Genomic DNA, 24297 nt, shown 5'->3' on the forward strand with positions numbered 1-24297 from the left:
TTATCCGGACATGCTCGAAAGCTCGTCAATACTCAACGGGCGAGCAATCCCATGAACCACCAAGCTCTTGGACACGAACAAATCCGGTGCAGTAATAGGCACCCCATTCACACACACCACCTGATGATCATGATCAGAACTAGTCTTCAAACTCTCAGTCACATCCAAATGTCTCCCAGCAACCAACGTCGACAACGAGCCGCCTAACACCAACTCTTTAAAACTATACCTCTTTACAACAATATGAAACCTCATAAACCTATCCAACAACGGCGAGGAGGACATGATCATAGCATTTAATGGTGCAAAAACCGTCACCGAATCAACATCTGGGAAATCTTTAACAATCCCATCAGTCACCGACTTCAACCCGATAGCAAACGCCATGAATCCGGACGAACCCAAGACCCTAATCATTTTATCCCATTCATGTTTAACAGTAACGAACCCGCGGGCAATGCAAAAGTTCCCTAAATTCATACGTTCTTGAACACGATCAAACGAAGCGAAAGAACCCGATACTCCATGCATGGTTACAAACTGATCAAGGAACAAATCCGGGTGAGTGATCAACACGTTGTTGATTTCAAGAACTTGTGTTTTGTGATCGGTTTTGGTTATTGAAACGGTGTGGTGTTGGAATAATGTTGGTAAGCATGTTGCCAATGGTTTGTTTAATAGTTGTTGCATGGTGAGTTTTGTGGGTAATATGTGGTATGAAAGAAGGTGTTTGATCATGTACGGTGGGATTGACAGGTTGGAGATTGCGGAGTCGGGTACGGCGAAGATGGTAATTTGTGGTGGTTGTGAAAAGACTTCGGGTGAGATGTGGAGGAAGTTGGCTATGAAGTTGAAGCCGTGTGATCGGAGGAGTTTGGAGGCTGTGGGAGGGTAGTTGGGTGAGGGTGGGTGGTGGTGGCGGTGGCGGAGGGTGGTGGTGAGTATGACTGCCAGAAGGATGGAGGCGGATGTGAATAATACGCCTTTGCCCATTTGTGTTGATGTGTAGAGAGAATTATTACAGTTAGGTTATTTAAATTTAACATGTTACTCAAAAGGATTAAATTTAGATGACGTTTAGTGGATTGTGAAAAAATAATAGTTACACTAGATTTAACTCAGACGTTATATTATTTGTGGGATCAATCTCCATCTTATTATAACATAACATTGTTACTATCTATATAACATTATAATAGAGATCTTCACCTCCCCACATTCTCTTATCATAGATTACCGTAATATTAATTGTAATTGAATCCTCTGGCATCCGTTCACGTTCACATTCCGGCACCCTTGGTAGTTTACCCCAACCACCCTCGCCTGAGCATCCCAGCAAACCGCCTTCAATTATGATTGTTTGTATCAATTAAGTATTGGTTTCATTTAGTTATCGGTTTCAATCATCAATTCATAACACACCACCATTCAATTTTCAATTATTTGCTTCTCCCTCTTCTACTATTGATCAATTTCATCATGTTTACACGAATTACAGGTTCTTTGGTTCCGCTTGAAGAAGGGTAAGTTAGATTTCGTTTAAATTCGACGATTATACGTGTGTTTGTTTGTGACATAAACGTGAACCTCTCAATTAACGATGATCCAATAATCACCCTCCTTTTGCTTATGAATTCCGGTGAGTTTTTTCCCAACATACAAATTTGGTTAAATTCTGTCTTTTATATTATTTTCATCCTGCTTCAATTTTGGGGGAATTTTAGCATAATATTCTTCTTCAATTTGAGTGTAACGGACTTGTATAACATGTCTGACATGTATCTAATAATCAGTTTCGTTTTCTAGGTTTTGTAGAATTACAAACTTAAGTTTTAACAATTTTTTATGACCTGAATTGAAGTTTAGGAGCTTAGTTACATGTTTTAGGTTAAATTTTGTTATTATATGCAATTGTTTCATCGATGTTGTCAAATTGAATTCCAATTGATGTACATAATATTATATGTTTTAACGGAGGAGAGGCGGGGAAAGCAAGTTTGCGGCGGTGTTTACAGAAATGGATCGAGGGATTGATAATATGATGTTTAATGGTGGTTCAAGTTCAACATGACCGCTGGCAGTTCGTGGCGGTAAAGGGCTTGGCCATTTGATGTGTTTGACCTATTCTTCATCTATGCCTACTAAACATAAAATATAGTTATAATTTGTTAACATGATGCTTGGTTGTAAACAATAGGCTTCAACAGTTTCTTATTATGATGGGTTGTTTAATATTGTTGATATCTAGATTTTGAGGCTGATCTTAATGTTGATGGTTGATAATGCAAATGCTTCAGAAGAAGTATATAATTTTCTGAATTATAATCAATAACAAGTTAATATTTTAGTGTAAAATAGTTCTAATGGTATTGTTGCCCTTTACATAGTATCTAGATACTTGATTTACATTTAGTTGTTTAACTATCTTCATTGTTTTTTTCACCGTTTTTTTTTGTTCTGCTGCAATGTTGGTCTATATTTCAGACTCTTATTTGAAGGTATTTTTTATTCGAATTTGTATTTTTTTTATTTAGGCTGCAACATCTTGGCACCTATTTACTGTTTTATAACATAAAAGTTTTTGGTCTTTCATGAGCCACCTGCTTTACATGAAGTTACCAGTGTACACTATTATTGTGATTTTGGATCATGATATTTTAGTCGATGTGATATGGTGGGGATTTGTGTATGAGGTGACTTGGTTTTTCATAAATATATCTATGTAAAGTTTGAAAATTATAAAATTTATATTTGTTTTTCATAATACTTATAAATAAACTTAAAATTTGGTTAGTTATATACTTATATTATCTGAATTTTTGTTTTAATGTATTTTATATTCTATATATATATATATACACACATACACACATATATATATATACATACATATATCTTCAAAAGTCGTAAATAAGAAAGAAGTTGGCACATTTGACCTTGAGTTGTTTCATGAGCACCATCATAAGGTATTAGATGATGCGTGATCAAGTATTTAGTGAAAAAAAAGATATTAAGATGACGAAGTCGAGTGCTTTAACACCGTGTCATAAACGGTCTAGTGTGATTAAACTAGCTGGTCTTGTGAATACACCAAGTAACAGATACGTATCACTAACACTCTTATTCGACCCCGCCGGTTAAATGAATAAAGTTGAAGCATATCAGGCTTGTCTATCTTTTAAAACAAATTTAACTAAGTATCATAATGTGATCACAAATCCAGTATCATTAGTATACTTATGCTTCATGCATAAATATGTCAGGTAGTTACTTGACAAATTTTGTTTCAATAGGTGTTTGTTTTTAAAATTTTATGTTGACAACTTAGCTAATCAAGTTGCTGAGGTTTTGAGATTCAGTTGATCTTATGAGAAGAACAATCAACATGGAGGATATTCTCAAACATGCTACATGCTACAAACATTGCTTATAGTTATTAGTGACAACAAGCTTGGTGAAGGTTGATATCTGCGCGTCTATGATATGGATCTAAAACATCACTCATTTCTTATTTTCAATGTAACTGAAGTCCATCCTTAAGAATCATACCATTTAATTTTTCATTAGTTTGAGTTTTCTAAATCTTTTATTCATTTATCTATCTTATTTTTAATCTTTTTTTTTAATATTATTTTTTTTATGTTTAAAGTCTTCCTTTCAAGAAGTTGGTGAAAACAAAGTCAAAAGGGGAACATTGTATTTATAATACAAACATGCTCATTTTCATAAATGGCTTACCATTTTGTAATGTGCTAAATTGACTTGATAATTTCTTAATTGTTGTTATGCAACTCAATTCATTTTACTTATCTTTCAGACTTGGTCTTCATGGCTTAAATGTGGCACAAAGTTACATACACAATCTCAATACTCATTATTTTGTTTCTGTAATGATAATTGCACATACTTGATGTTTGTAGGTTGGGAGTTTCAAACGAAAGCGAGGGTACAAGGATCAGTGCCTTGGTGACGTTATAACAATAACATTTTTTATATGAGAAACGGTCATGAGATTTATCAATCTGAATGAACAATATAACACATGTTAGTTTGATTTACCATTATTAAACTCATATATACTCTTTGTTGATTGCATAATGCATAGTTTAACTTGGCCTAATGGCATGTTGTTTATATGGTTAGGTGACATTTGACCCCTAAAAACAACCCTCTAATTAAGTCTTGTTATAAGCTAACGAACACTAAAATTGTCAATTGGTTCTTTGCTTTTCAGTTACAAGTCCTGATGATACTTTGGGTCAGTGTACTACTCTGTTCCTCAACAAGCAAGTGTGCACTGAACTCATCTTTTTGGGAACAAAAATCATATTCAACTGGATAAAATTCAAAATGTAACTTTCTTGTATAAAATAAGATGAATGCATTTATATCATATGGGTAGTACATTAAATTATGTTATAAATTATACAAACTGTAATGAATGAATAGAGTGGTCCACGTTATCTTTATGGATAAACTAGTTTTTATCCCCCGTGTTACGGGGGGTTGTTTTATATTATCTGTTTCTAATATTTATTTGTTTTTTGAATTATTATTTTTTTATTGTATGAAAATTAATAACATATTTATGGTTTGATGATAAATTGTTTCACAAATAAATGAGATGTTATAACCCGGTTTAAAAGCTATATGGGTTTGATGAGACCCAAGACCCGTTTATTTTTTTTTACTATAAAATTGGTTTTTTAATTATAAATAATATATATCTTTTTTTAAATAAATCAAATATTAATTTTTAGTATATCCCTACTTTATAGAATTTTATATCAAAAATTTGGTGAGATTAGTTTTTAATTGAATGTGATGTTCTAACCCGTTTAAGAAATATCTGGGTTTGATGAGACCCATACCCATGAATTCAGGTCAAATGCATGAGAAACATCCATTTAAAAATCAAGCAAATCTTAGGGGGTTGTTTTATATTATTTTTTTATAATATTTATTAGTAGAATAGGCTTTGCAATTCAAAAGGGATAGCGACGCAGCTTGTTGCTCGTTTACCCATTATCCAGATGTAGCTCGGTTGGTGTTTATATGTGTAAGAATCCAGAGTTAATTAAAAAAAAAATTAATATTTATTTATTTTTTGAATTTTTATTTTTTTATTGTATACAAGTTAATAATATACTTATGGTTTAATGATAGCCTAAAACCACATTGAACCGCACCACAGACACTTTTAACCTAAATATAATAATTGTTATGCCATGTTACAAGTTTTATTTGTAATTGATTAATAATCTTATTTTATTTGATGCATTAATGTAATCTTAAATGAATATGGAAATCAAAAAGGAATAAAAAAAAGGAGGCAGTTACATATGGGTGCTATCCACTACTCACCCACACGCCAACGACTATCTCCTAGATTGTGATACCTTCCTAAATCTTATTTATACAATCAATCTCAATCCAATCGCGGTTAATTCAACAAACCACAATTTCACCCAATTTCACACACACACGCTCGCTGTGTGTGAGATAGGGAGAATATACATACATATACATATACAGGTTCATACATACATACATACTGGCGAACTGGAATTCGAATGAGGAAGAGAGAGTACATCTCTTCTCAATCCAAGAAGAACGAGAAGAATATGATTTTTCTTCTTCTTCTTCTGCGATTCGAATGGATGATTGCATTGGGGTATCAAATAAGGTCTATTCAGATGAACAATTGGCTATTCAGATCCCAGAAACTGCTCATCAAATTAGCAGCGGTTTGTTTGTTCATCTTAATTTCAACTTCTGTTTCAGAAACAGTTGCAGTTTTTATTTCAGATTTGAACTGATTATTCGATAGAATGTAGTAATTAGGGTTTAGTGTCATCATTTCTACCACAATTAGGACTATGTAAACCAGCCGAGCTTCCTTTTGACTTACGAGAGCTCGAGCTTGCCTCGTTTATTGTTTATTAATTAATTTATGTATATGATTTTAATTATTTTTATAATATTTTTGAAAAACCGTAGACGAGCCTAAAAGAGGTAGAAGTAAAACTTAAAAGTACACAAGGCTTGAGCTGGGGCTCGATAACTAAATGAGTTTTATTTGAGGCTCAAAAAAGCTCAGCTCTTTTTGAGTTTTTTATTGATTCGATCTCTGATAGCTCGCAAGCGGGTCGGCTTTTTCACCCCTAATTAGGAGATATAGTTAGATGTGTTTTCATTAATCTATAATGATTTGAGTTTCGATGCAAAACACATGAATTTTGAAATTGTTGTAATATGGTGATTTATCATTCAACGTTTTATTTATTTGTTTTAAGTGATCATGGTTTCAAGTAGGGTTTATTGTAATTACCTCTATCACATTTAACAAAATATGATGTGATTAGGTCTCCTTTGTAATTATGTTTATTGTATCTATATATATAGTTGATCAACAATACAGAATACCTTACAGGGTTTTCATTATTCTAATAGTGTTTAACATTTTAAACACTTGTTTTTAATGATGTAGATTCATGGTTTCAAGTAGGCTTTGTTCTTACAACTGGTATCAACAGTGTATATGTGCTCGGTTACTCGGGGGCAGTCATGGTCCCACTTGGTTGGGTAGGTGGCGTGGTGGGTTTACTGTTAGCAACAGCAATATCACTCTATGCAAATGTCCTAATTGCAAAGCTCCATGAGTTTGGTGGGAGGAGGCATATCAGATACAGAGATCTTGCGGGATTTGTGTATGGTAAGAAAGGTTAACTAGAATCTTGAGTCGTGTGAATGCTAAATTTGGAAAAAATATTGAGTCGTTTTGAATAATTGCAGGCCCGAAAGCTTATTCTCTCACGTGGGTGTTACAATATGTAAACCTTTTCATGATCAATGTTGGTTATGTCATTTTGGCGGGTCAGGCTCTTAAGGTAACATTAATTAGCCCAAATTATTGTTTACTTTTGAATGGGTCGATTTGGGTTGTGTTGGATATTAAACGTGTGCTAAAGCGGGTTGGAGGTCGTTTTATTAAAAGATTTGTATTATTATTGTAACAACGTTGTCTTAATCATGGTCAGCATATTAATTATTTATAAAATATTCTAAAAGTGATAAAATGTGTTAATGGGAGAACATGACCCGTTTCAACTTGAACCAGTTTGTGTTAATAGTGTTTCTGGTTTGATTTTGTAGGCTATTTATGTACTCTTCTGGGATGATAATGTTATGAAGCTTCCACATTTTATTGCCATGGCAGGCTTTGTTTGTGGAATATTTGCAATTTGCATCCCTCATCTTTCAGCTTTAAGGATTTGGCTTGGATTTTCAACCTTTTTTAGTTTAGTATATATTGTTATAGCATTTGCTCTGTCTCTTCGTGATGGTATAATTGTCTATGCTTTGTCTAACACTTTTACTTGTGGGTCCCGTGTACAAAAAATTTGAATGATTTATATGTTGTATAAAGGGATCCGGGCTCCACCTAGGGACTATGACATTCCAGGGTCGGATATAAGCAGGGTCTTTACAACTATTGGTGCTTCTGCAAGTCTCGTTTTTGCTTTCAACACAGGAATGCTCCCAGAGATACAGGTTAAGCCACAAAATCTATAGCTATACGGGTTGGGCCGGGTTGAACCGACACACTTTTTTCCAAAAAAAAACTAACTTTTTCATAACTTGGTGTGTTAAGTACAGTTCGGGCCAGATTGGGTTGAACTAAACACTTTTTCTTTAAAAAGTTTTTACTATTTTCATAAAAAAACGTGGTGTCAACTTCGGGCTGGGTTGGGTGAACTAAACAGGTTTTCTTAAAAAAAAAATCCTTAACTTTTTAATAGTTAATACTTGGTGTGTCAAATATGGTTCGGGTTGAATGAAACAGTTTTTCACCAAAAAATGAAACTTTTTCATAAATACTTGGTGTGTCAAATACGTGCTGGTGGGGTTGAACTAAACACTTTTTCTACACAAAAAAAAATCCCAACTTTTCAGTTATCATAAATACTTGGTGTGTCAAATATGAGCAGGTCGGTTTGGGTTGAAGGCGACACCTTTTCACTTAAAAAAATTCTCACTTTTTCTTAAATACTTTCAAATTTGATTATAAAAGTTATATTAGTATAGTAATAATATAATATCATGAATAAATGATTTAGAAAGCTTTATGCATGAAAAACTGAACATTTTGTCTACATCTTGCTGATATTTTTTTTGTTTTGATATTTTCTAGGCAACAGTTAGACAGCCAGTTGTGGGGAACATGATGAAAGCTTTATATTTCCAATTTACAGTAGGGGTTTTGCCATTATATGCTGTTGCCTTCATGGGTTATTGGGCTTATGGGAATCATGCACCTGCATATTTGCTTACAAGTGTTAGTGGTCCACTTTGGGTGAAGACATTTGCCAATATATCCGCCTTTCTTCAAACTGTCATAGCTTTGCATGTAAGCTTTCTACTTTGACCATATTCCCCATAATGTTTTGACCAATAATCCGTTTTGAGTGGGGCAGATTGGTTGCGTAATGGGTCGAAATGGGCTCAAGATGGTTTGGGCCTAGTCGGGTTGGGTTGACCCTTTAACCTTTTTTTGCCCGTTTTCTTGAATTTTATGAATTTTTTAATGTATCTATGTAATTATAAAACTATGCTACTTAAGTTTAGAAGGTCGAAACATTTGGAAAACACCCGAGTTGCTTCATATTTAGGTAAAAATCCAACGCGCATCAGAATATATTTTTGCTAAATAATGAAATTGTTAACGGATTTGTTTTTCTTAGAAATATACACAGAAATGTGCAAATTCATACACTGTATATCAGTGGCGAAGCTTGGATTAAGATGTCAAGGGGGCCGGACGAAAATACGCATTAAAAAACCGTAAACGGAGGGGTCCGGGATCAAATTTTCGGTTGAAAACGGGTATATTTACACTACGTATAAAAAATGTTGGGCGAAAACGGATAAATTTACACTACTATGCAAAAAAAAACGGAGGGGGCCGGGGCTACCCCTGGCCCCAACTATCCTTCGCCCCTTCTGTATATGCCATATGTGTTACACGCTTGCATGTTATTTATCAAATCTGCAAATTTCATTTTTTGTAAGTTGAGTCAAAAGTAACTATGTAAATTGTTTTTATTACTTCAAGATCAATGTTACTGATTAGGGCACTTAAAAAAAAAGTCAAACATACCAACATAGTCTTATAGCAATTATAATAGGACAATAAGTGTATTTTCAAAAACTGTATCTTGATTTTGATTTTTTTTATAGATTTTTGCAAGTCCAATGTACGAGTATCTAGATACCAAATATGGAATCAGAGGAAGTGCACTCGCCATAAAAAACTTGTCATTTAGAATAATGGTGAGAGGCGGTTACCTAGCGGTAACCACCTTATTGGCGGCGGCACTGCCATTTATTGGAGACTTCATGAGCCTCACAGGAGCAATCAGTACTTTCCCGCTTACATTTATCCTAGCAAATCACATGTATATGGTGGCTAAGAGGAACAAGCTCACTTCTTTGCAGAAATTATGGCATTGGATTAATGTAATTTTCTTTGGGTTTATGTCTGTTGCAGCAGCAGTTGCTGCCTTGAGGCTTATTGCTGTGGACTCCAAAAATTATAGCTTTTTTGCTGATATATAAATTGTGGATTCCATTGTATTTTTATGGGATATATATAAATAAATCTCATTTTGATTAGTTTATACTGAATGTTGTGTTACATATAATACTGTTTAAAATTATTAACAGGTTACTTTCTCATGAATTATCCTTCCAACTTGATTTTGGGGATCTCTCTCTTTTTTACAAAGTTATTCAGGTCAACATTGATAGCTCATTGCTGTTTTCTTCAAGTGGACTTATCGCTTGTTTATTTATTTATTTTTTTTGAATAACCAGAAATATAATTAACATTTAACACAAACCAAACTACATCTGGATAATGAGTAAGCGGGCAACAAGCTGGGCCGCTATCCCCTTTTGGATCGCAAAGCCTATTCTACTAAATATAAATCATTGGTTCTTTGGGCTCTGCGAGTCACTGTGGACCACCTTCTGCACCCGTTCCAAGAAGCGAACCGCCTCGGGAGCTAGGGATCCAAATGTGTCGTAGGCAAATGGAATGAACACGTGCTGATTCTCCAAACACGCTGCCTCATGCTTAGCAACCTTCCTAGATTTCGCCCTCAAAACCGCCTATCTCAGAACGAAACCACTGTCTCTCAGCCCCACCAATGGAGATCACCGCTTCCCCTATCGTCTTGTTACGTGGTTAGTGAGTAGTGATTCTCGTCATTCTCGTCTCAGTGGTCAGGTAGTGACATTAGTGATCACTCTTTTAATTTCTCACTATTGATTATGGTGATCACCATTTACACACAAGATTTTTTGATGGTGAATATTATACTAAATGTATCAACATTTGTTCCCTCTTGGACCTTAGATCTTGATCTCTCAAGTTAAAGTATATGAGTTAAGTTATAAGGTTAGTCAAAAAGGTATGGTGGTGGATGATTTACATAGCCAAGAAGAGAGTGTGTGAAAAGGTTGTTCCTGGTTATTTTTTAAACAGACGGTGTTATGACCAAATCATGGATCTATCACCTTTTCTCTCAAGAATAAATATGCCATGATAAGTCCAAATGTGGTTTCTAAGTCTTTTATCACATATTAATCAATGACAAAGTTAATTGTAATTAAATGAGATTAATCTTGAAAAATAGAGAAGGATCAAAGCTTGTGTTAAGTTATTTACCTTTGACTAAAGGATTTGCCTTTGTCCATTTCCCACTTGGACTAAACACATCTTCAATGGATTATTCTTTTTATGCCCGTGTTTAATGTGGAGCCCTGCCGGAGGAGTGAGAGAAAAGAAAGTAAGAAACTGTTCGGCATGGCGTACGGTTTGTGATGAAGAAGAGATAAGAGAGGAGAGAAGATGGGGTGATCTAGAGCTTTCTGGTGATGGTAGACAACACTCTCTATTAAGAGCGTTCACATCATATCCCTCGTATTTTGTGAGGAAATTTTTTTATAACGTTGGGAGTGGTTTATGGTGCTGTGAGTAGAGGAAAAAGAAAATACAAAGATTTTTTTTTATATTTGAAAAACTACTATTCCTCTAATATAATTTTTTAATATTTGTTGTAAATGGTTGTGAGTAAAGAAAAAGAGAAAATGTAATGATAAATGTATATAAACGTATTATTTAGTTGAATAGAAAAGAGGGAAAATAGTGATTTTTAGTGTAGTTTGGATTTGAAAATAGAGGAAAGGATGTGAATGCTCTAAGCGTTACACCTTTGGCGGGGTGCTATCATGGAGCCCTGACACCGAATTGGTGGTACATACGTGAATGGTTGCAGAATGTCTATGATCCCATCATCCTACACCGCTCACCACACAACCACGAGAAGAAATTGGAGCTGTAGTGGGGAAGCCAGACACCATGAGTCCACTTGGTTTTCGTCCCACCGTATGTTATGTCAAAAAATTCTGCTCTTGTGACGACAAAACGACTGTCAAATTGATAGATGGCTATATGGTTTAAACGTCCGAACCAAACATTGAAATTAACGTGGACTGGTTAAAACAAAGTAGGTTCTCCAATTTTAAAATTACAAGAAATATAAAATTAGTAGCATGTGTTAATTTGACAGAAGCTGTGGACTATTAAAATAAAGACAAAATGACAAAACTAGTCCTTTATGTTTTCATGCTTTTTCAATGGTCATCCTTTAGCAAACTTAATGCCAGAAATCGTACTTTATGTTTCAAAACCCTATCACATTACGTCCTTTAGCACTAACCCAGTTAGTTTTGTTCGTTAAATCTGGTCATGTGCAAAGCATATGAGGGTAATTTGGTTATTTTACTTTTTTGTATAATTCTCTCTCTCCCATCTCATGACTCTCTCTCTCTCTCTCTTCTACACACAAACACAACACAACCGAACAAACAATTACCACCCATCACCTGTTTCGCTGTCACCACCACGAGCCGTCTCCACCACCGACCTTCATTACCACCTAACTTAACCATCAATTAGCATTTAACAGAATCCAGCATCGTCCCCTTCGCCGCTTATCAGAAACCCATAAAATTTAAATATGTGATCTAAAACCCGATCGATTAGGTTCCATCAACATTAGATTGTGAGGCTTGAAGGCGAATTGATTAGAGTTAATTTTGTGTAGATCGATTGTTGAGTTTGGCAGTTTCTGAATCAAGATCTAGTAGACAACATATCCGCCATTGTTACACAACTGAAAAACATTAAAATCCAAACCCTAAATTGGAAACCGATTTGCTACCAAGTTTGCTTGAATTTCATATGAATCTGTCATATTAAAAAGTGAGAAGCTCTAATTCGACAGAAATAATTATTGGCTACCATCTAACAAACAAATTTTGGTATCGTCTTTGACAACCCTATTAGTTCCGGATCTTCAATTATGGCGGCGACGGTGTTTATGTTGAAGGTTCTAGTGGTGGTGTGGTAGTGGTGATATCCTAGAGTGAGTGAAAGTGAAAGAACAGATTTAGTAGAGAGAGAGAGAGTTTAATATATTTTTAGTTTTTGAATTATTAAACAAATATGTAAAATTACCAAACTACCCTCATGTACTTTGCACACGACCATATTTAACGAACAAAGTTAACTGGGTTAGTTCCAAAGAACGTAATGTGATAAGGTTTTAAAACATAAAGTACGATTTCCAGCATTAAGCTTGCTAAAGGACGACAATTGAAAAAGCACGAAAACATAAAGCAACAGTTTTGCCATTTTGTCTAAAATAAATAATCAAATTCATCAGTAGAACTGCCCAGAATCCGATCAATCGATTCATCTGAAGCATCGAGACTTCAAATTGGAACGCAAAGTAAGTGCATCATCGTTCCTGCCTAGGGTTTCTTTGTTCAATTGCTTTGATTTGTCCACAATTCTTCATGTTTGCCTATATAAATTCGATTAGATGACTTAGGTAAGAGTAATTACGCATAGAATTTGTTCTTCATGATCCAAATTTTAAAGATCTGCGTACAATTTGATGAAAATGTAGTAGGTTCTCACATCCTAGGTCAAATTGAACTGAACTGAATCTCTGAATTAGCTTAAATCAATCACATAAGTTTTTATTTGTAATTAATGACACAAAGGTGTAAGACTGAGCCATAAACTAAGTATACTCAGTTGGCTGATGGAGTATGCTTAGGAATTCAGATACTGTTATTTGGGGATCTTTTACGCCATCCTACAGGAGCTATAGAAACATACAAATGAGAGCGAGTTATGCGGTTGCGGGACAGTTTAAGATTAGTCTTTACTCTTTATAGACAGATTTCTATTTTAATGTTGCATTTGTTTATATATACATAATACATGGCCAAATCACACATCAAGTATTAACAATTGCTTCATGTTGACGACTGTATATAAACGATTAATATTGATGTTATTATGGGATTATGTTAGGATAAGAACATTTAGCATCTATCGTTGAGTTTGATCTAAAGTATAGTCCTGCTCAAAATGGTTGAAGGGTTCTAGTTACAACTTCAAATGAACCATTCAGAACAGTTACCAAGCTATACTTTATCATTCGACACCCATTGTTGGAAGAACCTAGTCTGTAATCTTTTTTTACCTTTGTTTTTTTAAGAGATGCATTTTTAATATTTTACTAATTAAACATTGTATTTAGAATTATTAAAGTGTAATACCTTTTTCTTTTAAGTCATGAATACAGTCCACTTTTGATGTCTTCTTTTCTACTATCTGTTTAGATAGCCCTTTGATTATGAAATCCCTTACGGGTCGTTTTGTTTGCATAATAGTTTTAATGGAACTGGAATGTTTCAAGGAAATTGGAATTAATTCCAATAAAAATGTATATGTGTTTGGTATATAGATTTGTAGAAAGAATTGGATTTTCTAATAAATGAAAAGACAGAATTACCCCCTCTGTCATACCCAATCCCTCCTATTCTAATCCTAATTCTCTTCTTTGGACTTGGGTCCGAGCACCCCACTGATTTCTGGCTGTAAATCACAAGTTCTTATTAACTTGATGCACGCAGTGAACGATTTGGGTGGAACCATTGTTGACCTTCAAGGTAGCAGGATCTTTAAACCCATCTATGTTCCTCCGATTTCGATCGTTTCTATGTTTCTAAACACATAGTGTCTGGATTCTGCTCCGTTTTTGAGTCCTTCCCAGAATCCTTAACCTTTCTGTCACAAACTTACGTCTATTGATGTTCTGAAATAAATTAGGAATGTATGGAATTTGAAGTTCTATTAACTCTTTGTCATGAAACTCTAGTTCTTAGTATATCCTACTTCTTTTTAATTAAAGATCTTGATGTGTTGTTACTTCTTATTAAACTCACAATGAGCAAACATAATATTGCTTATTTAAACAATGGTTTCTGTTACCACTAAAAAGATTGATACTTCTATTAACGCTGTCTCTTCTTTCAGAAAAATACAGTAAGGTGATTACTGGTTGTTATCAAGGTATGGCTAAGGTTAGAGATCGGACAGAAGATTTTAAAGATGCTGTCAACAGAGGGGCTTTATCTTTAGGATATAAAGAGGTTGGTTTTCATTTCTTATATAGTGTTCTTTTACCAGTGTCACTAGTATTGATGTGTGATTATTGTCAACAGTCCAAAGGGCATATATGTAATTTTGTATGTATTTGCTAACAATAACATGCAATCTTTGATCTGATTATTGTTGACAGGCCAAAAGGGCAGCTCTCATGGCTTCCTTTATCATTCACAAGCCTCGGGAAAGATCACCTTTCACCAAGGCTGCATTGAAGACGGTATGCATAATTCTATTACTGTATGCCTTTTCATCAGTGTTAATGAAACCAAAAAAACTGGTCCGTAACCAAAATAGCCAACCCGAAAGAAAAGGCTGATGGTTTAGTTTTATGTTTTTGTAATAACCAAATTTTCGGTTAGGTCTAGGATTTGGCATGCAATTAAAACTAAAAAAACCAAACCAAATATATAGATATCTGTTTTTATTTCGAATGCTAAGTAATTTATAAGAACTTAGTAAAGTGTAACCCATATATTTTAGCCCAAATTCATTGTATTGGGTCGATAAAATTTCAGCTTAAAAGTTTTAAGCCCAGATGGTAACACCAAAAAACCCCGAAAATGATCAAAACCTAAACCGTAAAAACCGAAACAGAACGGTTTTCAAAATTTCAAAAACCCGAGTTTTTGATTTGGTATGAACCCAAAACCGACCTAGGCACACCCCTACTAATCAGAGCTGGCATGAAGAGGTCAATTTGGCTTTTGTTTTATTTCTAAAAGGTCAAGTACATTTACTTGAAAGTTTAACTACAAAGGAAGTCAAAAGTCACCCAAAGTATATTATTAATGATGTGTTCCTTATTTGACCTGATATTAATTAGTTGTTCTTTTTTGCCGTTTTTTTATATTTCAGCTAGAGAGCATTGGAACACTGGAACAGTTTTTAAAAAAGCATAAAAAAGATTATATCGATCCTCACCGTACAACAGAAGAGGAGAGAGATAGCATTGAACATGAAGTAATATCTAAGCATTATCCTTTTTTAGTATAATACAGTTTATTCCAAAACAAGCAACAAAAAGTTGATGCACAGGCATTTGACAGGTCAGCATTTTTGTTAAAGCCTGTAAAGAACAGATTGATGTTCTGAAAACAAGCATAACTGATGAAGAAGTGAATTCGAAAAGCTGGCTTGGTATTAGGGCTGACAATGCTAATGCTGATACTATTGCACACAAACATGGAGTCGTATGTATAATTTTATTATTAAAAAGAAAAATATTTATTGTTTGCAGTAAGTTTGAAAGTGATTTTTAATATGTTTATGTGATTTCAGGTTTTGATATTAAGTGAAAAGCTTCATTCAGTGACGTCACAGTTTGATCAACTCAGAGCTGTACGGTTTCAAGATGCTATTAATCGAGCTATGCCTAGGAGAAACCCAAAGCGGGCTCTTGTGAAAACGTCTGCATCAGTCAGCGACAATATGGAGTCGAGAGATCCGACAAGTTTAGAGACTCGGGACCCTGGTGAAATCCAAGCCGAACCCGTGAAAATTCAGCAGCAACTTTTGGATGATGAAACACGTGCCCTTCAGGTAATTTATCATCAAGATAATAATAATGATGATGATGATTGAAAATAATAATAAAAATAATAATAATAATAATAATAATAATAATAATAATGATAATAATAATAATAATGATAATAATGTATTGAAAAAAATACATATTATATTTTGAATCTGTCTCTCGATCTTTAAAAACTTGTGAAAAGGAAACCAAAGTAATACATATAATATCATTAATTCTCTGGTTCATATTTTGCTTTGTGTGTTTGCTAAAAAAAATACATCTGTGTCTTTAATATAACAGTACGTGTAAAAAACATAAAAAGTTGCAAAAAGAAAATAAATTAAGGAGCCGGCTCGATGAGCCATGGGCTGGCTTGAGCTTTTTATGAGCCAAGATCGATCCAGACTTTCCAGCTCGTTAAAGTAGACGGATCTCATCATGCCGGGTTGTTTAGCTTCTAGCTCGAGCCAGAACTCCACGGCCTACCTGGCTCGGCTCGGCTCGGCTCGACACGTTTGCAGCCATGTCCCCATGCACAATATGACCCGTTACAAAACCCATGTGGTCCGCAGCTCTAGAAATTATAGTTGATGGTTGAATAAGTTAAGTTGTGGTTCAGGTTGAATTGTCAAGTCTTCTAGATGCAGCGCGTGACACTGAAACGAAGATGGTAGAGATGTCGGCATTGAATCATTTGATGTCAACACACGTGTTGCAACAGGCTCAGCAAATAGAGTATTTGTATGACCAGGTCAGACAAGGCAAAATCTTGTTAAGTAAATACATTTCTTTACATATGTTAAACGAATAATGTTTTTTTGATGTTTGTTATATATTTATAGGCGGTTGAAGCAACGAAGAATGTAGAGCTGGGTAACAAGGAATTGACACAAGCTATTCAGCGAAACAGCAGTAGCCGAACATTTCTTTTGCTTTTTCTAGTTGTGCTTACTCTTTCTGTTCTCTTTCTTGACTGGTACAGTTGAGTATTTCTTTTTCTTCAATTCGGAATCCATAGTTATTAAGCTTAAATGTTTGTTGAGTCTTATCACTAGCGAACTCACAAATGTTATGATACCTTTCTTCTTTTATCATTCTTGTTTTTCATCAAGTAGTTATATCATTATGTTATTATAATCGGGTAAACCGTGTGATGGAAAATTTTCTTGGTTAGGTTAACACTAATTAGGCGAATACCTGTCTTTAATTAGGTAGGTTAGCGCAAAACATTCTGTCATGTTATCGATCGTAGTAAAGTAAACTACCACTTGATGGAGCCATCGCACATGCCATATTAGCAATGTGTTGGCATCGTGAATTGTTTGGTAGATATCTCTATTGAATGGTCAAAAGTCTCTTGGGTTTTGTTATTGCAATAGCACAATCTCTCCTGAAACTGACTTATAAGAAGTTATTCGTACACGAGTATGTTAATTGAATACATTACTAGTGCAGTCAATGTATCTCAAACGACTATGTCAAAGTGACTGGCATGTAATTGTGCTTCCAGTTGTAACGGTAAATGTCACATAACTAACGAGATGAAACCCGTGTGTTGGGGTGGATGTAAATGCTTGGATTTTGTTATACGTGCTATATAAATGAAAGAGAACTTAAAAAATATATATTTAATATAAGTAAAAGGGCATTGAAACATGTTTGTCTTGTTCTTTTTATAATGTAATGTTCAAACCCGTGAGTTGTGATGGGTATCAAACAAAAGATAAAATTCAAGAAATATAACATGTTCAATTAATTTATTAGTTGAATACACTAGTTAATAAATTTTAAAAATATATAAAAAGTTAAAAAAAGAATTTAATATTGGAAGTTCACATTTATACTGCATTTATTTTGCTCTTTATGCTTATACGTAATTGTCATAATACACACAATGCATAGACCATGTGGACTTCATGCATGAAATTCTGCTGTTCTACCCATATATGCATCACATGTCGCTTTATTTAACTGTTAACGAATTCTTCAAATAAGCTATTGGTGAAATGCATCAAATAGGGATGTACTCCCCTGGAAACCGGGGAAAACCCTCTCCCCCGAAGGAAGGACAATGCAATAAGATGAAACCCGTTCAGTTCAAGTATCAAAGTCGTGATCGACACCTATCCGCCTTATCTCCCATCATCACCAGATGTTAGGAACATAAATCAAACCTGGGTCACATGAAACACATTATCTCTCTTTCCACTCTACTACCAGCTCATTAACAACGTCAAACTTTGTACTACACCGTAGATATAGTTATCTTATGAAAACAGCCTTAAATTCCAAAGGGGCATTTTTATTTATTTATTGATGATCTATTTGAAACTTTTCTACAAACTTTAATAGTCTATCCACAATTAGAAACATATAAAACTAGAGGTGTCCAAAACCGGTTTCAGCTTTGTACCGGTTCGGTTTTATACCCAGGTGTTTTTTGGGTTCGTTTTTCGGGTTTCAGATTTTTCGGGCTGGGTTCTTCACGTTTTAAAATTTTAAATCTTAACCCGAAACCCAACCCAAATCTCTCATGGGTTTTTAGGGTTCATGTTTTTTCGGGTTGGGTTGTTTTAAGTATTCTAGAAAACAAAACAAAAAAAATTAAAAACTTCAATGCTAAAAGTAAAAAACTATACCTAAAAATATATTTAATTTCAAAACTAAAAGTTTATTCGGGTTTTTCGAAATTACCCGAAACTTATTAATCAAACCTGAAAACCAATCCGAATTACTTCAGTTCGGGTTCAGGTTAGTCTTTTCTTGGGTTCGGGTTTTTTGGTTCAGGTTAGTTCGGGTTCGGGTATGGGTTTTCGGGTTGGGTTTTGGGTTTCGGGTAAAATCGAAGACCCTAATACTACCCTCTTCGTCAGGCCCAATAAATTTAATTTAGCCCACGCCAAAACCTCCCACCCAAAAGTCAGCCCATCCAAACACCCACCAATATATCAACAACCTAACCATCCAAAGTTAGGGTTTGCACTCTTCTTCTTCTTCTTCATTGCAGCCGTCGGCAGGTATTGAATTCAGTGAATCAAAAAAATGGTGAAAGGCCGCCAAGGAGAACGCATTAGGTAAGCCAGCCACCAGCTCTATATCTTCAACCACCACACACACACACACACATCTCGATCTCACTAACATCTTTCATATTCATTTCAGACTTTACACCAGAGGAACTGTTCTCGGCTACAAAAGGTATTTTTATTTTAATTCCATCATTCAACGTTCAAACAAACGATCATTTTGACTTACGATAGCTCGGGCTCAATTTTTCTCAAGCTTGAGCTCATATATTATATTATATATTAATTAATTTACATATGTTTTTAATTATTGCACTAGCTCTTTTTCTAAAGCTCCATCTCAGATATTTTATTTAATTTATTAATTAATAATTAATTTATATATATTTTTAGTAAGCTTATGCTCGGCTTGAGCTAGTGAAGTGCCTTAAATGAGTTTCGGCTCGAGCTTGGTTGTGCATTGTAAAATTAATAATACATAAAAGTCCAAAAGAGGAAAAATTTAAAAATACACAAGGCTCGACGAGCTTAAACGAGCTTCTAAGCACAAGGATTAGGTTTGAACTCTGGCTTGATAACTAAACGAGCTTTATTTGAGGCTCGCGCTCTAAAACGCTCGGCTCATTTCGAGTTATTTTTCGATTCAAGCTTGCGGGCAGTTTAGATCATTTGCACATTAGTTAAAAATTTAGGTTATTAATTACTTAAATGAATTTAACTAGGTCAAAGTCAAACCAGTACCCAAACACATCATTGGTCCAAATCGAAGGGGTGAACACGAAGGAGGAGGTGACATGGTACCAATGCAAGCGCATAGCGTACATCTACAAAGCGAAGGTGAAGAAGAATGGTTCGCATTACCGTTGCATTTGGGGGAAAGTGACCAGACCTCATGGGAACACTGGTATTGTTCGTGCTAAGTTCAAGTCCAATCTTCCACCTAAATCAATGGTAAGTGTGCATTATATAAATAGTTAATTACAGCATTGTGTTTGTATATCTTGATTAAAATTTATTGTTGTATTGCTTTCAGGGAGCTAGGGTTAGGGTTTTCATGTACCCGAGCAACATTTAAGGTAATGTGCTTCAGTGCTTGTTTTATTAGTGCATTTGGTTTGAGTTGTTAACATGTGCATCCTGATAAGAGTGTGAATGTTGTGGTTGTTTACATTATAAGAAGAAAGCACTTATGTTTATTACGCTATGCGGTATAGAAATTAGAGATGCACATATCGGTTTGTAGCTTTAAGTTAGTTCGGTTCCTAGTCAACACAGTCAAAGCCGGGTTATTGGGTGATGCTATTTTGGTTTGGAACTGGTTCATGAGTTTGGAAACAAACTTGTGGAACTCTGTTTAGGTTTGGTTTGGAACCTCTTACTAACTGGTTTGTATAAGAATATATTTTTTAATACAAAACATAAATACATAAATGCATACATAACAAACACAGACACATACATAACAATAACATGTAAATACATCCATACATAACGCACATAAATAGATACACAGTACATAAATATGTTTCTAAGTGTTGCTTGCAAACTGGTTTGTAAACCGATGCTCGGGAACCAATTTATGTGTATTATATGTTCAATTATTTGTGGCAGATGCTCAGGAACCAATTTAGTTTTTGAACTTACTAACAAATCCCAAACCGAGCTGGTTTTCTCTATATACCAGCCTTGTTGACTAGAAATCAAACCGTTTTTGGGTTACGAGCTGATTTTGGCACCTTTAATAGTAATTGCGGAATGTTTATCACCGGGCTTTTTCTGAGACTATAATTGTTTGCATCCTAAAGTTGCAAGCTTTCTGTTTTTATCAGTCCAGTCTTAACCTAAAGGTTTTCTTGAAGGAAATGGACATTGATATTATATGAATCACTTGTAAACATCAAAAAGTTTAACATAGATGCAATTATTGTCTGTTTGTCTTGATTCTTACTGAAGATGCATGTATTTTTTTCTGCATTATGAAGTCTAGTTTTGCATGCATTTTGCTTTTCCTAATTTTAATATTAGTTCCTAGTTTTTTGGTGGATTATATTAATGTGTGTTTTTGTTGCAGCTGATGATAGCCGAAATATGAAGATATCATTGCTGGTGTGGTTATGACAGTTTTGTGATATTTGCTTTTTGTAGCATGTGTGATTTTGCTTAAGTGAATTTGAATTTGAGTTTGAAATTAGCTTAACTGAGCAAAGATATTTCAATGACTTGTCTTGGTTTATATTTAACTTTTTATTTTTTGTTTAAATTCTATTCGTTGGATTTAGATCGATAAGTATTTTAAAAGTAGGGTATGAGGGTGTTATAATTGGTTTGAAAGTTAATACAAGCAATTAAAAAGGCTACGTGATTCTTTAATGGTTTTGGTTACTCTCCTATTCCAAAAAGGTTTTTAACATAAACAGAAAGGTGAAGTATAACAATTGTACTACTTTTAAGATCGGTTTTCACGCAACGTTTAAAGACCTTATTTGTTATCAAAATGAGTTTAGGGATGATTGGGTTGACCCGGACTTTTAGAACTGTGTAGCATTTCAAGTACATTTTTAAAAAAAAATTAGGTTGAACATAAAATGATTTTGTATCGGAGAATGTGGACTAAAATATTGTAACATATTAAAACCAAACAAAATAAAATCCTTGAATATAGCTAATGATTTAAGGTTTCTCATTGTTTTGCTAAGCTTATTTTGTAGAAATTGAAGGCTAAATTCTAAGTTTGGAGCTTAGGTTTGAAAGTTGAATTACATGTGTTACATAGGTAGTATAGCTCCTTGTAGTTTACCTTATAAATACTTAAAAGGCTACATTGTGTTTGCAACAATTTTAACTACCAAGTATTTAGTCAATAAATCGTATTTACAAGTACAAACATTCGTTTTGAAGGGCACACAACTCCGTACCAAAAGGGTAACACACTAACACTTAACACTATTGCCTACCTAAACGTAGATTTATGATAAAATGCAAGTTTTGACATACACTTATTTTACGGTTGAAGTGAATTATTAGGGGCTAATGCAAGTGCATTTACCATACCTTTTTACAATAGATGAAACATGGAAATTGGTTTTTCACCAACCGCAACGTCTTGTGTATTTCTATAACGGAATCGTTTATTGTAATTACAACTACACAACTATGTAAGATTATCAACCTAATCGTGTGCAAATAAAAACATAGTTTTTTATGTACTCAAGTCATTTATTATTGCTAATGTATGTGTGTCGTGTATACTTTCATATAAAAAACACAAAAAACGTGAAGGTTATAACAATGAGATGTTCAGCAGAGGTTTGCAGGGCCGGCTATAAGAGAGGGATGTGTGGTACAGACCCCGGCCCGACATCCCGATAGGTCCGGATGTTTTTTTAAAAAATTATATACATATATTTTTATGAAAAACAATATGTATATATAATGTTTAAACTTAATTACACAATCACTGACTTGGTTTGGTGATAGAGGGGTATGACTTTCAACAAAAAGTTTGTGGGTTCTAACCTTACTTGAGGCATTTTAGCCTTATTTTTATAAAAAAAAAATGTTTTTTACACAACCAAAAAATAAAACCCAAAAAATTAAGGCTCATTTAAAAATTAAATTATTTAAACCCAAAAAATATCCCTTTTTTTTAAGGCCTATTGAAAAATTTCACATTCAACCCAAAATTTTCTCAAGAAGTTTGCAATAATTTTATAATAGTTTATTACAAGTTTTTTAAACTAGGTTGTAATCACAACTTGCATAACTTATTCAATTGTACATATATCGATGAGTTGATTATATTTTACACTTTTTTAAAAGTCTTCCTTCATTATCTAAAGTTTGAATAACTTTGGACAAGTAATGAAATATTCAACTTGTATCCAATAATATTAATAGTTTTTTAAGGGTATGAACATACTATAATATGTTATTATTTATTCACTTGTTATGTTATATGATTAAAGATGCACCAATCCCTAAATTATCCTTGCTTCAACTTTTATGAAAGGTTATTCATTATCACATTACTACGTTTGCTACACTTTCCTTCAATGAAAAGGCATTCAATACTCATAAAATTCTTAAATTCCCATATACATGTACTATAAACTAAACAAATATTAATTATTTGATTGTTAGCATATTGTATGGTCAAACATACAACCGATCATACAAGGGGTACATGTATTTTCCCACATGCATGTGCAAGTGAAAAGTAAAAGCGTCCTTGTATCAGAACTATAACATTGTGTTCTCGAGTCTCGTTTAATTTCTCTGAACTTGGGAACACCTAAAATGTTAATTTCTTTTCATTTCATTTTTATTAAACTCAGGAACATGAAATAAAATCACACATTTCTTTCCCCTAGCTTCCTTTCCTGTCATAATTTCCCTCCCCTCGTTAAATAAGACTCGGGAACACAGCGTAAAACTATTCCCTCTTGGCTCTTTTACATCAAGATTTGAGTACAAATTGATTTGACATATTAAACGAACTCGTTAAATATTTGCTTGGAACATTTGGTGTTATTGAAAAGTTTATGTACCTCATAAAAGTGCAGATAAACATCTTATCTTTTATTGATCGACATATACTATGCTTTTGTAATTTGTTTTATACCAAATGAAAATAAAAATATGTAAAAAGTAAGTGGTATCCCGCCCCCGGGGGGGGTTCTTTTTAAGTTCGAAAATTATTCGTTCGATATTTTTTTTATTATGTTTTTCACATGTTACATTTAATTATACCATATAAATGGACTAGAAATCGCTATAGTATGTCGGTTTGAGATTAGAAAACAACGGTGAAAATGAGCGTAGTACAAACTTAATGGGATAGGCAAACTAACTTTGTTATAAATGTGCAAACACTCATGGTCACATCAATCATCTACAATAAAGGCATTAATGTTTCATTGATGTTATATGTAATTGTCAATTGTACACAAAATGATAACTAGCATTTGCATATTCTCTTTTGGTTACTAAAGGTATTTTCATACATGTTGTAAAGTCTAAATGTTGTGAAAACATCATCTTAGACACTAATTAGGTTAAAATGGCCATAATGCTTGCGTTTTGAAACTTTGTTATATAATGTTTAAAGTGACCTTCTAAGCTCAAGGAGTTGTTAATAAACAAAAAACGTAGGTTCCTTT

General features: G+C 34.0%; 4 protein-coding genes across 5 annotated transcripts; 3 read left to right on the forward strand and 1 right to left on the reverse strand.

Moving 5' to 3' along the window:
- On the reverse strand, window positions 1–993 carry LOC143637594 (fasciclin-like arabinogalactan protein 21). The gene has a single exon (XM_077104947.1). It carries the CDS (start codon window positions 991–993, stop codon window positions 1–3), a length of 993 nt encoding a protein of 330 aa, XP_076961062.1.
- Window positions 994–5547: 4554 nt separating this feature from the next.
- On the forward strand, window positions 5548–9761 carry LOC143637565 (proline transporter 1-like). Its single transcript, XM_077104928.1, has 7 exons — window positions 5548–5747; window positions 6491–6715; window positions 6796–6890; window positions 7156–7345; window positions 7430–7554; window positions 8195–8410; window positions 9241–9761. Exons 1-7 carry the CDS (start codon window positions 5657–5659, stop codon window positions 9616–9618), a joined length of 1320 nt encoding a protein of 439 aa, XP_076961043.1. The 5' UTR covers window positions 5548–5656; the 3' UTR covers window positions 9619–9761.
- Window positions 9762–12770: 3009 nt separating this feature from the next.
- Window positions 12771–17223, forward strand: LOC143637566 (syntaxin-81-like). Of its 2 annotated transcripts, none has more exons than XM_077104929.1 (8): window positions 12771–12864; window positions 14462–14577; window positions 14727–14810; window positions 15449–15553; window positions 15640–15783; window positions 15872–16132; window positions 16732–16863; window positions 16955–17223. In XM_077104929.1, the coding sequence occupies exons 2-8, from the start codon at window positions 14500–14502 to the stop codon at window positions 17096–17098; spliced, it is 948 nt and encodes a 315-aa protein (XP_076961044.1). In that variant the 5' UTR covers window positions 12771–12864; window positions 14462–14499; the 3' UTR covers window positions 17099–17223. The 2 variants fall into 2 exon arrangements, with proteins under 2 accessions (XP_076961044.1, XP_076961045.1); XM_077104930.1 differs by having other exon boundaries at window positions 12771–12860.
- Window positions 17224–19055: 1832 nt separating this feature from the next.
- On the forward strand, window positions 19056–21334 carry LOC143637627 (large ribosomal subunit protein eL33y-like). The gene is made up of 5 exons (XM_077104970.1): window positions 19056–19186; window positions 19275–19310; window positions 19861–20089; window positions 20172–20214; window positions 21210–21334. The coding sequence occupies exons 1-4, from the start codon at window positions 19155–19157 to the stop codon at window positions 20211–20213; spliced, it is 339 nt and encodes a 112-aa protein (XP_076961085.1). The 5' UTR covers window positions 19056–19154; the 3' UTR covers window position 20214; window positions 21210–21334.
- The last annotated feature ends 2963 nt before the right edge of the window (window positions 21335–24297 follow it).

Source organism: Bidens hawaiensis, unplaced genomic scaffold, assembly GCF_021521415.1.
Source record: "Bidens hawaiensis isolate Kalapana, Puna unplaced genomic scaffold, B.hawaiensis_p1.1 tig00008374_1, whole genome shotgun sequence".
NCBI lineage: Eukaryota > Viridiplantae > Streptophyta > Magnoliopsida > Asterales > Asteraceae > Bidens > Bidens hawaiensis.